Consider the following 13585-nt stretch of genomic DNA (forward strand, 5'->3'; position numbering starts at 1 on the left):
GGCATGGACGCAGGGGAATGGTCCCTTCACCCGGACGTGTTTCAGGAAATCTGTAGCCGCTGGGGAAGGCCGGACGTCGACCTAATGGCGTCCAGGCACAACAACAAGGTCCCAACCTTCATAGCACGGTCTCGCGATCACAGAGCTCTGGCGGCAGACGCCTTAGTGCAAGATTGGTCGCAGTTCCGGCTCCCTTATGTGTTTCCACCTCTGGCACTCTTGCCCAGAGTGCTACGCAAGATCAGATCCGACTGCAGCCGCGTCATACTCGTCACCCCAGACTGGCCAAGGAGGGCGTGGTATCCGGATCTGTGGCATCTCACGGTCGGCCAACCGTGGGCACTACCAGACCGACCAGACTTACTGTCCCAAGGGCCGTTTTTCCATCGGAATTCTGCGGCCCTGAACCTGACTGTGTGGCCATTGAGTCCTGGATCCTAGGGTCTTCAGGATTATCCCAAGGGGTCGTTGCCACCATGAGACAGGCTAGGAAGCCCACGTCCGCTAAGATCTACCACAGAACGTGGAGGATATTCTTATCCTGGTGCTCTGCTCAGGGAGTGTCTCCCTGGCCATTTGCATTGCCTACCTTTCTTTCTTTCCTGCAATCTGGGTTAGAAAAAGGTTTGTCGCTCGGCTCCCTTAAAGGGCAAGTCTCGGCGCTATCCGTCTTTTTTCAGAAGCGTCTAGCACGACTTCATAAGGTGCGCACGTTCCTGCAGGGGGTTTGTCATATTGTACCCCCGTACAAGGGGCCGTTAGATCCATGGGATCTGAACAGGGTACAATTGCCCTCCAGAAGCCGCCCTTCGAGCCTCTGAGGGAGGTTTCACTTTCTAGACTATCACAGAAAGTGGCTTTTCTGGTAGCGATCACATCTCTTCGGAGAGTGTCTGAGCTAGCAGCGCTATCATCCAAGGCTCCTTTCCTGGTCTTCCACCAGGACAAGGTAGTGCTGCGCCCCATTCAGGAGTTTCTCCCGAAGGTGGTATCCTCTTTTCATCTTAATCAGGATATCTCTTTGCCTTCGTTTTGTCCTCATGCAGTTCATCGGTATGAGAAGGATTTACATTTGTTAGATCTGGTGAGAGCACTCAGAATCTACATTTCCCGCACAGCGCCCCTGCGCCGTTCGGATGCACTCTTTGTCCTTGTCGCTGGTCAGCGCAAAGGGTCGCAGGCTTCCAAAGCCACCCTGGCTCGATGGATCAAAGAACCAATTCTTGAGGCCTACCGTTCTTCTGGGCTTCAGGTTCCATCAGGGCTGAAGGCCCATTCTACCAGAGCCGTGGGTGCGTCCTGGGCATTGCGACACCAGGCTACGGCTCAACAGGTGTGCCAGGCAGCTACCTGGTCGAGTCTGCACACTTTCACCAAACATTATCAGGTGCATACCTATGCTTCGGCGGACGCTAGCCTAGGTAGAAGAGTCCTGCAGGCGGCAGTTGCCTCCCTATAGGGGAGGGCTGTCTTGCAGCTCTAACATGAGGTATTTTTTTACCCACCCAGGGACAGCTTTTGGACGTCCCAATCGTCTGGGTCTCCCAATAGAGCGCCGAAGAAGAAGGGAATTTTGTTACTTACCGTAAATTCCTTTTCTTCTAGCTCTTATTGGGAGACCCAGCACCCGCCCTGTTTCCTTCGGGATTTTTGGTTGTTTTTCGGGTACACATGTTGTTCTTGTTGAACGGTTTTCAGTTCTCCGATGTTACTCGGAGTGAATTTGTTTAAACCAGTTATTGGCTTTCCTCCTTCTTGCTTTTGCACTAAAACTGGTGAGCCAGTGATCCCACTGGGGGTGTATAGCCAGAAGGGGAGGGGCCTTACACTTTTTAGTGTAATTGCTTTGTGTGGCCTCCGGAGGCAGTGCTATACACCCAATCGTCTGGGTCTCCCAATAAGAGCTAGAAGAAAAGGAATTTACGGTAAGTAACAAAATTCCCTTCTTTGTTAGCAGCTATTTTACTGCAGAGAGGGCAGGTTTTGGCTACAGAAAAAAAGCAACTTGCTAGCGTGATTTTTAAAAACTAGAAGCCCCATTCACTGACTGGCAGCAGAGATATTGGAAATGTTAGAGAGTTGATCAGTTGACCTTCACCAGGAAGGACTGTTCATCCTGAGCCTCCTGGTTCCTGATGATCTTCTCTCCCCCTTCTGTAGATTGTCAGCTCTGGGGCTTAGTTCCCTGTGCAGTTTGTTTATAAGGCAGGGACAGGCTCCCTGTAAGGAATGGCTGACCGCCGGTGCGTTTTGGGCCATCTCTTCTAAGCGTCACCCCCCTGGGGCAGATTTCTCGGCGCCGTCTTATTCTTCTACAGCACAATCTCGGCCTGGTCTGGTGCTGAGATGCTGCGGAGCGATCACCGGTCACCGCGGCTCCGGCTGCTTCTTGTGTCTAATCCTGAGCCTCTCGGCCTCGGTTTTCCCCGTGCGTCCGTCCCTCGTCGTCTCCTCGCTGATGTTGTCTTGCAGTGATGACATTTGGGGTGTTCGGTGTTTTCCGCCCCCCCCCTCTCTGGCCTGTGACATCCTGTGTGGTCGGGGTGATGATGCGGCAGGATGTGACCCCGATCTCTTCGCTTTCTTGCAGGTTTATCAGACACTTTGCTTTATTGCTCAGTCAATGACCCCGTGGCTCCGACCGCCCCCGGATACAACACCAACAAGGTAACATCGGCCGCAGCACCGGTCACTACTCACAGCTGAGGGTCTGCTGCAGATGGCACAGCTTGTTACAATGTAACAAACCCTCAGCTGTGACAAGTGTAAACTAGATCCATTCACTGACTGCCAGCAGAGATATTGGAAGTGTCACACAGCCGATCAGATGACACTAGGAGGGACTGTTCATACTGAGCCTTCTGGTTCCTGATGATCTTCTCCCCCCTTCCTCTGTAGACTGTGTCGGTCTGGGGTTCAGGGGGGCGATTGGAGCTGACGCCCCAGAAGTTCGTGTCCTTGCAGAGGGCCCTGCGGGTGGACTGGATCCAGTGCTTGTCTGACGGGGAGGTGATGGCCGACGGCTGCTCCCGGAAGCGGGCGAGGAAGTCCGTGGACCGGTCCCTGGCATTCCTGGACGAATGTCTGCAGCTGATGTCAAAGAGTGAGGTGAGGATAGGGCGCAGGGGAGGACGGAGTTAATCCTTAAAGGGGTCCTCTAACGCCCGCAGCTTCTCGTCCCTCCAGGCCCTGAAGCAGAAGGTTGTGATCGGAGCCATCGAGGGAGGAGACCTCCAGGAGGAGAGGCTGAGGTCAGCGCGAGAGACGGCCAAGAGGCCCGTGAGCGGCTTCCTGCTGGACGGATTCCAGGGCCGCAGCGGGAGCCACGAGGCCAAAATGGACCTCATCTCAGCCGTCACCGCAGAGCTGCCCGAGGACAAGCCGCGGTGAGCAGCAAACCTCCGCTCCATTCACTGACAGCAGGCAGAGATACTGGAAACGGATCATGTTTTGTTCCTTCATATTTCTGATGCGATATCAGATTGTGCCTGAAGCCGCCACCAGGGGGAGCTCAGCGCCATATACAGCTCCATCTGCCCCAGTATACAGCCGGCTCCTGAGCTCCCCCTGCTGGCGGCTGCAGGCAGAGATATTGAAAACGGATCATGTGTTAATCCTCCATATGTCTGAGGCAGACATCTCTGTGATATCGTATTGTACCTGCAGCCGCCACCATGGGGAGCTCAGGACCATATACAGCTCCATGTGCCCCAGTATACAGCCGGCTCCTGAGCTCCCCCTGCTGGCGGCTGCAGGCACAATCTGATATCCCTTATCCTCTATGCTGGGGACGCGGAGCTCTGGATCAGGAGTATGAGGAGATCGGAATGAAAGCAGAAGATCCGATCTTACTTTTTTAACCCTTTCTATTCATGTCCTGCAGGATCATCCATGGCCTGGGGCGGCCGGATCAGGTTCTGGACTGCATTGAGCGTGGGGTGGATCTGTTTGACAGCTCTTTCCCGTATGAAGTGACGGAAAGAGGCTGCGCCCTGTGCTTCACTCACCAATACCAGCCGGACCCCGAGACCGCAGGTGACCCCCAGCCCCCGGGTAAATGTGCTCACCCCCTTCACACCACCATTACAGCGTTATTGAGGTGCAGCAAGAAGTGTAATCGCCCCTAAACATGCATCACAAGAATCCCAAACCATGAGCAATCTGATGCCCCAGATAAGTCCGAGCTGTGCGCGGTGCTGGTGTGCAGAACCCGGCCCACACACGTCCCGTCCTCCCTCCGCGGCTGCGTGTAGAGAGGGACAAGTCCCTATAACACCAGTCCAATCTGCAAAACACTGGGGCCGCGAGACGTGCGGAGCGTTATACAGTGCAGAGCAGAATACAGCGCAGAGCGTAATACAGCGCGGAGCAAAATATAGCGCAGAGCCGGAGATATCAGTGCAGAGCAGAATACAGCGCAGAGCCGGAGATATCAGTGCAGAGCAGAATACAGCGCAGAGCCGGAGATATCAGTGCAGAGCGTAATACAGTGCAGAGCAAAATACAGCGCAGAGCGTAATACAGCGCAGAGCCAGACATATCAGTGCGGAGCGTAATACAGCGCAGAGTGTAATACAGCGCAGAGCCAGAAATATCAGTGCAGAGCGTGATACAGCGAGAAGCCAGAAATATCAGTGCAGAGCCGGAGATATCAGTGCAGAGCGTAATACAGCGCAGAGCGTGATACAGCGCAGAGCCGGAGATATTGGTACAGAGCGTAATACAGCGCAGAGCCGGAGATATCAGTGCAGAGCATAATACAGCGCAGAGCATAATACCGCACAGAGCATAATACCGCACAGAGCATAATACAGCGCAGAGCATAATACAGCGCAGAGCTGGAGATATCTGTGCAGAGCGTAATACAGCGCAGAGCCGGAGATATCAGTGCAGAGCGTAATACAGCGCAGAGCCGGAGATATCAGTGCAGAGCGTAATACAGCGCAGAGCGTGATACAGCGCAGAGCCGGAGATATTGGTACAGAGCGTAATACAGCGCAGAGCCGGAGATATCAGTGCAGAGCATAATACAGCGCAGAGCATAATACCGCACAGAGCATAATACCGCACAGAGCATAATACAGCGCAGAGCATAATACAGCGCAGAGCTGGAGATATCTGTGCAGAGCGTAATACAGCGCAGAGCCGGAGATATCAGTGCAGAGCGTAATACAGCGCAGAGCCGGAGATATCAGTGCAGAGCGTAATACAGCGCAGAGCCGGAGATATCTGTGCAGAGCATAATACAGCGCAGAGCCGGAGATATCAGCGCAGAGCGTAATACAGCGCAGAGCTGGAGATATCAGTGCAGAGCGTAATACAGCGCAGAGCGTAATACAGCGCAGAGCGTAATACAGCGCAGAGCGTAATACAGCGCAGAGCTGGAGATATCAGTGCAGAGCGTAACACAGCGCAGAGCGTAATACAGCGCAGAGCGTAATACAGCGCAGAGCTGGAGATATCAGTGCAGAGCGTAATACAGCGCAGAGCGTAATACAGCGCAGAGCGTAATACAGCGCAGAGCTGGAGATATCAGTGCAGAGCGTAATACAGCGCAGAGCGTAATACAGCGCAGAGCGTAATACAGCGCAGAGCTGGAGATATCAGTGCAGAGCGTAATTCAGTGCAGAGCGTAACACAGCGCAGAGCGTAACACAGCGCAGAGCGTAATACAGCGCAGAGCTGGAGATATCAGTGCAGAGCGTAATACAGCGCAGAGCGTAATACAGCGCAGAGCGTAATACAGCGCAGAGCCGGAGATATCAGTGCATAAATTATTTAAAGCAAAAAAACTCCTAAAATTCCAATTCTTTATTATTTTAGTCTTAAAAAGGGAGAAATCCCAACATCAGATTTATAATACAAATATCCAAAAGTACAGGGGAGGGGCCTGACCCTTGATTCGCCCTAAAACTCGCCCCTTCCTTGCCGCGGAGGTTGGCACCCTAGAGGCCTGCGCATTTGGCGCCCCCACTCAATGAAGACTATCCCTCTGGGCCCTAAATGACCCTAACAGATGAGATGATAGTAATACAAGGATAAACGAGCGGTTCCAACAGAAACCACCCGACGCGTTTCCCCTCATCTGTTTGAGGTTCTTCAGGAGTGGAAAATGTAATTAGTTCAAAAACAACACAGTAGATAATCAATAAATGCTGGTGGTCCCACGTAACACTGAGAGTCAGTTACCCCCAAATGTATCCAGTCCCAACAAAAACCACTGAATTCAGCGCAGAGCGTAAGACAGCGCAGAGCCGGAGATATCAGCGCAGAGCGTAATACAGCGCGGAACCGGAGATATCAGTGCGGAGTCAGTACTTTGTAGGGCCACCTTTCTCTGTCTTGCATTAGTATTCAGCCCCCGGCGTCAGTACTTTGCAGGACCACCTTTCTCTGTCTTGCATTAGTATTCAGCCCCCGGTGTCAGGACTTTGCAGGATCACCATTTCTTTTACAAATACGTTAGTGTTATATGGAACATGAAATCCCAATAAAATACATTTGTTTGTGGTTGTAACATGAAAACGTTCCCTGGGTATGAATACTTTTTCAAGGTCCTGTAACCTGGTGGCCTCCATCCTTGTAGTGTGGTAATGGCGCGGCGCTCCTCACATACAGATCGCTCGCACTGTGACTGCAATTTCTTCTTCTTCAGTCCTAGACGAGGAGGAGCTGAGAAATGGGGAGAAATCCGGGGATCCAGAGACCGAGCGCCGCGACGTCACTGCCTACGAGATCTGCCTGAAGGAGAGACGGTGCGTGGCTGCTCAACATGAGACATCACATGAGTAATCATTGTACGGTGACATCACTGCGGCCGTACATGAGTAATCATTATACGGTGACATCACTGCGGCCGCACATGAGTAATCATTATATGGTGACATCACTGCGGCCGTACATGAGTAATCATTATATGGTGACATCACTGCGGCCGTACATGAGTAATCATTATATGGTGACATCACTGCGGCCGTACATGAGTAATCATTATATGGTGACATCACTGCGGCTGTACATGAGTAATCATTATATGGTGACATCACTGCGGCCGTACATGAGTAATCATTATATGGTGACATCACTGCGGCCGTACATGAGTAATCATTATATAGTGACATCACTGCGGCCGTACATGAGTAATCATTATATGGTGACATCACTGCGGCCGTACATGAGTAATCATTATATAGTGACATCACTGCGGCCGTACATGAGTAATCATTATATAGTGACATCACTGCGGCCGTACATGAGTAATCATTATACGGTGACATCACTGCGGCCGTACATGAGTAATCATTATACGATGACATCACTGCGGCCGTACATGAGTAATCATTATATAGTGACATCACTGCGGCCGTACATGAGTAATCATTATATAGTGACATCACTGCGGCCGTACATGAGTAATCATTATATGGTGACATCACTGCGGCCATACATGAGTAATCATTATATAGTGACATCACTGCGGCCGTACATGAGTAATCATTATACGGTGACATCACTGCGGCCGTACATGAGTAATCATTATACGATGACATCACTGCGGCCGTACATGAGTAATCATTATATAGTGACATCACTGCGGCCGTACATGAGTAATCATTATATAGTGACATCACTGCGGCCGTACATGAGTAATCATTGTACAGTGACATCACTGCGGCCGTACATGAGTAATCATTATATGGTGACATCACTGCGGCCGTACATGAGTAATCATTATATGGTGACATCACTGCGGCCGTACATGAGTAATCATTATACGGTGACATCACTGCGGCCATACATGAGTAATCATTATATAGTGACATCACTGCGGCTGTACATGAGTAATCATTATACGGTGACATCACTGCGGCCGTACATGAGTAATCATTATATGGTGACATCACTGCGGCCGTACATGAGTAATCATTATACGGTGACATCACTGCGGCCGTACATGAGTAATCATTATACGGTGACATCACTGCGGCCGTACATGAGTAATCATTATACGGTGACATCACTGCGGCCGTACATGAGTAATCATTATATGGTGACATCACTGCGGCCGTACATGAGTAATCATTATATGGTGACATCACTGCGGCCGTACATGAGTAATCATTATATAGTGACATCACTGCGGCCGTACATGAGTAATCATTATAAGGTGACATCACTGCGGCCGTACATGAGTAATCATTATACAGTGACATCACTGCGGCCGTACATGAGTAATCATTATATGGTGACATCACTGCGGCCGTACATGAGTAATCTTTATATAGTGACATCACTGCGGCCGTACATGAGTAATCATTATACGGTGACATCACTGCGGCCGTACATGAGTAATCATTATACGGTGACATCACTGCGGCCGTACATGAGTAATCATTATACGGTGACATCACTGCGGCCGTACATGAGTAATCATTATATGGTGACATCACTGCGGCCGTACATGAGTAATCATTATACGGTGACATCACTGCGGCCGTACATGAGTAATCATTATACGGTGACATCACTGCGGCCGTACATGAGTAATCATTATACGGTGACATCACTGCGGCCGTACATGAGTAATCATTATATGGTGACATCACTGCGGCCGTACATGAGTAATCATTATACGGTGACATCACTGCGGCCGTACATGAGTAATCATTATACGGTGACATCACTGCGGCCGTACATGAGTAATCATTATACGGTGACATCACTGCGGCCGTACATGAGTAATCATTATACGGTGACATCACTGCGGCCGTACATGAGTAATCATTATACGGTGACATCACTGCGGCCGTACATGAGTAATCATTATACGGTGACATCACTGCGGCCGTACATGAGTAATCATTATACGGTGACATCACTGCGGCCGTACATGAGTAATCATTATATGGTGACATCACTGCGGCCGTACATGAGTAATCATTATATGGTGACATCACTGCGGCCGTACATGAGTAATCATTATATAGTGACATCACTGCGGCCGTACATGAGTAATCATTATATGGTGACATCACTGCGGCCGTACATGAGTAATCATTATATAGTGACATCACTGCGGCCGTACATAAGTAATCATTATACGGTGACATCACTGCGGCCGTACATGAGTAATCATTATACGGTGACATCACTGCGGCCGTACATGAGTAATCATTATACGATGACATCACTGCGGCCGTACATGAGTAATCATTATATAGTGACATCACTGCGGCCGTACATGAGTAATCATTATACGATGACATCACTGCGGCCGTACATGAGTAATCATTATATGGTGACATCACTGCGGCCGTACATGAGTAATCATTATATGGTGACATCACTGCGGCCATACATGAGTAATCATTATATGGTGACATCACTGCGGCCGTACATGAGTAATCATTATACGGTGACATCACTGCGGCCGTACATGAGTAATCATTATATGGTGACATCACTGCGGCCGTACATGAGTAATCATTATATGGTGACATCACTGCGGCCATACATGAGTAATCATTATACGGTGACATCACTGCGGCCATACATGAGTAATCATTATATGGTGACATCACTGCGGCCGTACATGAGTAATCATTATACGGTGACATCACTGCGGCCGTACACGAGTAATCATTATACGATGACATCACTGCGGCCGTACATGAGTAATCATTATATAGTGACATCACTGCGGCCGTACATGAGTAATCATTATACGATGACATCACTGCGGCCGTACATGAGTAATCATTATATAGTGACATCACTGCGGCCGTACATGAGTAATCATTATACGATGACATCACTGCGGCCGTACATGAGTAATCATTATATGGTGACATCACTGCGGCCGTACATGAGTAATCATTATACGGTGACATCACTGCGGCCGTACATGAGTAATCATTATACGATGACATCACTGCGGCCGTACATGAGTAATCATTATACGATGACATCACTGCGGCCGTACATGAGTAATCATTATACGGTGACATCACTGCGGCCGTACATGAGTAATCATTATATAGTGACATCACTGCGGCCGTACATGAGTAATCATTATATGGTGACATCACTGCGGCCGTACATGAGTAATCATTGTACGGTGACATCACTGCGGCCGTACATGAGTAATCATTATATAGTGACATCACTGCGGCCATACATGAGTAATCATTATATGGTGACATCACTGCGGCCGTACATGAGTAATCATTATATGGTGACATCACTGCGGCCGTACATGAGTAATCATTATATAGTGACATCACTGCGGCCGTACATGAGTAATCATTATATAGTGACATCACTGCGGCCGTACATGAGTAATCATTGTACAGTGACATCACTGCGGCCGTACATGAGTAATCATTATACGGTGACATCACTGCGGCCATACATGAGTAATCATTATACGGTGACATCACTGCGGCCGTACATGAGTAATCATTGTACGGTGACATCACTGCGGCCGTACATGAGTAATCATTATACGGTGACATCACTGCGGCCGTACATGAGTAATCTTTGTGCGGTGACATCACTGCGGCCATACATGAGTAATCTTTGTGCGGTGACATCACTGCGGCCGTACATGAGTAATCTTTGTGCGGTGACATCACTGCGGCCGTACATGAGTAATCATTATATGGTGACATCACTGCGGCCGTACATGAGTAATCTTTGTGCGGTGACATGACTGCGGCCGTACATGAGTAATCATTATATAGTGACATCACTGCGGCCGTACATGAGTAATCATTATATAGTGACATCACTGCGGCCGTACATGAGTAATCATTGTACGGTGACATCACTGCGGCCGTACATGAGTAATCATTGTACGGTGACATCACTGCGGCCGTACATGAGTAATCATTATATGGTGACATCACTGCGGCCGTACATGAGTAATCATTATACGGTGACATCACTGCGGCCGTACATGAGTAATCATTATATGGTGACATCACTGCGGCCGTACATGAGTAATCATTATACGGTGACATCACTGCGGCCGTACATGAGTAATCATTATACGGTGACATCACTGCGGCCGTACATGAGTAATCATTATACGGTGACATCACTGCGGCCGTACATGAGTAATCATTATACGGTGACATCACTGCGGCCGTACATAAGTAATCATTATACGGTGACATCACTGCGGCCGTACATGAGTAATCATTATACGGTGACATCACTGCGGCCGTACATGAGTAATCATTATACGGTGACATCACTGCGGCCGTACATGAGTAATCATTATACGGTGACATCACTGCGGCCGTACATGAGTAATCATTATACGGTGACATCACTGCGGCCGTACATGAGTAATCATTATACGGTGACATCACTGCGGCCGTACATGAGTAATCATTATACGGTGACATCACTGCGGCCGTACATGAGTAATCATTATACGGTGACATCACTGCGGCTGTACATGAGTAATCATTATACGGTGACATCACTGCGGCCGTACATGAGTAATCATTATACGGTGACATCACTGCGGCCGTACATGAGTAATCATTATACAGTGACATCACTGCGGCCGTACATGAGTAATCATTATACAGTGACATCACTGCGGCCGTACATGAGTAATCATTATATGGTGACATCACTGCGGCCGTACATGAGTAATTTTTGTGCGGTGACATCACTGCGGCCGTACATGAGTAATCATTATATGGTGACATCACTGCGGCCGTACATGAGTAATCATTATATGGTGACATCACTGCGGCCGTACATGAGTAATCATTATACAGTGACATCACTGCGGCCGTACATGAGTAATCATTATATAGTGACATCACTGCGGCCATACATGAGTAATCTTTGTGCGGTGACATCACTGCGGCCATTGATGCCTCCACCTGATGTCACAGCGTGCTGTCAGTCGCTGATCACCCGTCCTGTCGGCTGACAGTCACTGACAGCACGCTGTGATCCTGTACACAGACAATAGACTCTCACATCTTACCGTCTCCTTGCAGGTTTCGTGAGGACTTCCGGCCGCTGCAGGACGGTTGCACGTGTTACTGCTGCCGCCACCACAGCCGCGCTTACGTGCACCACCTCCTGACCGCCAAGGAGCTGCTGGCCGGGATCCTCCTGATGATGCACAACTTCCAGCGATACTTCAGCTTCTTCCGCTGCGTGCGTCAGGCCATGAGCGACGGGAGGTTCATACACCTGAAGAAGGAGATCCAGAGACAATCGGCCTGAGCCCGCGGCGCTGCACCCCTGTACACAGAATAAAACTGACCCGACAGGAGGCTGTATAAATGCTGCTCCCCGGGTGTGAATATTTCTGCACTGCTCGTGTCTGTAACGAAGGACGATCTGCTTACAGGGGTTGTAGAGCTCAATGTCCTGTGCACTGCAGCGATCCGGTCATCATCGGACCCACAGCACCAGCCGGTCTCCAACAACCTGTACTGTACACAGCACCAGCAGAATAGTGAGCGCAGCTCTGGAGTATAATACAGGAGGTAACTCAGGATCAGTAATGTAATGTCTGTACACAGTGACTCCACCAGCAGAATAGTGAGTGCAGCTCTGGAGTATAATACAGGAGGTAACTCAGGATCAGTAATGTAATGTATGTACACAGTGACTGCACCAGCAGAATAGTGAGCGCAGCTCTGGAGTATAATACAGGAGGTAACTCAGGATCAGTAATGTAATGTATGTACACAGTGACTCCACCAGCAGAATAGTGAGTGCGGCTCTGGAGTATAATACAGGAGGTAACTCAGGATCAGTAATGTAATGTATGTACACAGTGACTGCACCAGCAGAATAGTGAGCGCAGCTCTGGAGTATAATACAGGAGGTAACTCAGGATCAGTAATGTAATGTATGTACACAGTGACTCCACCAGCAGAATAGTGAGTGCGGCTCTGGAGTATAATACAGGAGGTAACTCAGGATCAGTAATGTATGTACACAGTGACTCCACCAGCAGAATAGTGAGTGCAGCTCTGGAGAATAATACAGGAGGTAACTCAGGATCAGTAATGTAATGTATGTGCACAGTGACTGCACCAGCAGAATAGTGAGTGCAGCTCTGGAGTATAATACAGGAGGTAACTCAGGATCAGTAATGTAATGTATGTACATAGTGACTCCACCAGCAGAATAGTGAGTGCAGCTCTGGAGAATAATACAGGAGGTAACTCAGGATCAGTAATGTAATGTATGTACACAGTGACTGCACCAGCAGAATAGTGAGTGCAGCTCTGGAGTATAATACAGGAGGTAACTCAGGATCAGTAATGTAATGTATGTACACAGTGACTGCACCAGCAGAATAGTGAGTGCAGCTCTGGAGAATAATACAGGAGGTAACTCAGGATCAGTAATGTAATGTATGTACACAGTGACTCCACCAGCAGAATAGTGAGTGCAGCTCTGGAGTATAATACAGGAGGTAACTCAGGATCAGTAATGTATGTACACAGTGACTCCACCAGCAGAATAGTGAGTGCAGCTCTGGAGAATAATACAGGAGGTAACTCAGGATCAGTAATGTATGTACACAGTGACTGCACCA

At 49.1% G+C, this 13585-nt stretch overlaps 1 protein-coding gene across 1 annotated transcript in view; it reads left to right on the forward strand.

Annotated features, from left to right (window-relative positions):
- Positions 1-12292, forward strand: part of QTRT2 (queuine tRNA-ribosyltransferase accessory subunit 2) — a 33172-nt gene extending 20880 nt beyond the window's left edge. The window contains exons 4-9 of the mRNA XM_075334886.1: positions 2591-2667; positions 2899-3108; positions 3187-3386; positions 3884-4035; positions 6656-6755; positions 12024-12292. Coding sequence (XP_075191001.1) covers positions 2591-2667; positions 2899-3108; positions 3187-3386; positions 3884-4035; positions 6656-6755; positions 12024-12255 — 971 coding nt within the window. The 3' untranslated portion in view covers positions 12256-12292. The remainder of the gene's footprint in view (positions 1-2590; positions 2668-2898; positions 3109-3186; positions 3387-3883; positions 4036-6655; positions 6756-12023) is intronic.
- The last annotated feature ends 1293 nt before the right edge of the window (positions 12293-13585 follow it).

Source organism: Anomaloglossus baeobatrachus, chromosome 2 (genome assembly GCF_048569485.1).
Source record: "Anomaloglossus baeobatrachus isolate aAnoBae1 chromosome 2, aAnoBae1.hap1, whole genome shotgun sequence".
NCBI classification, from domain to species: Eukaryota; Metazoa; Chordata; class Amphibia; order Anura; family Aromobatidae; genus Anomaloglossus; species Anomaloglossus baeobatrachus.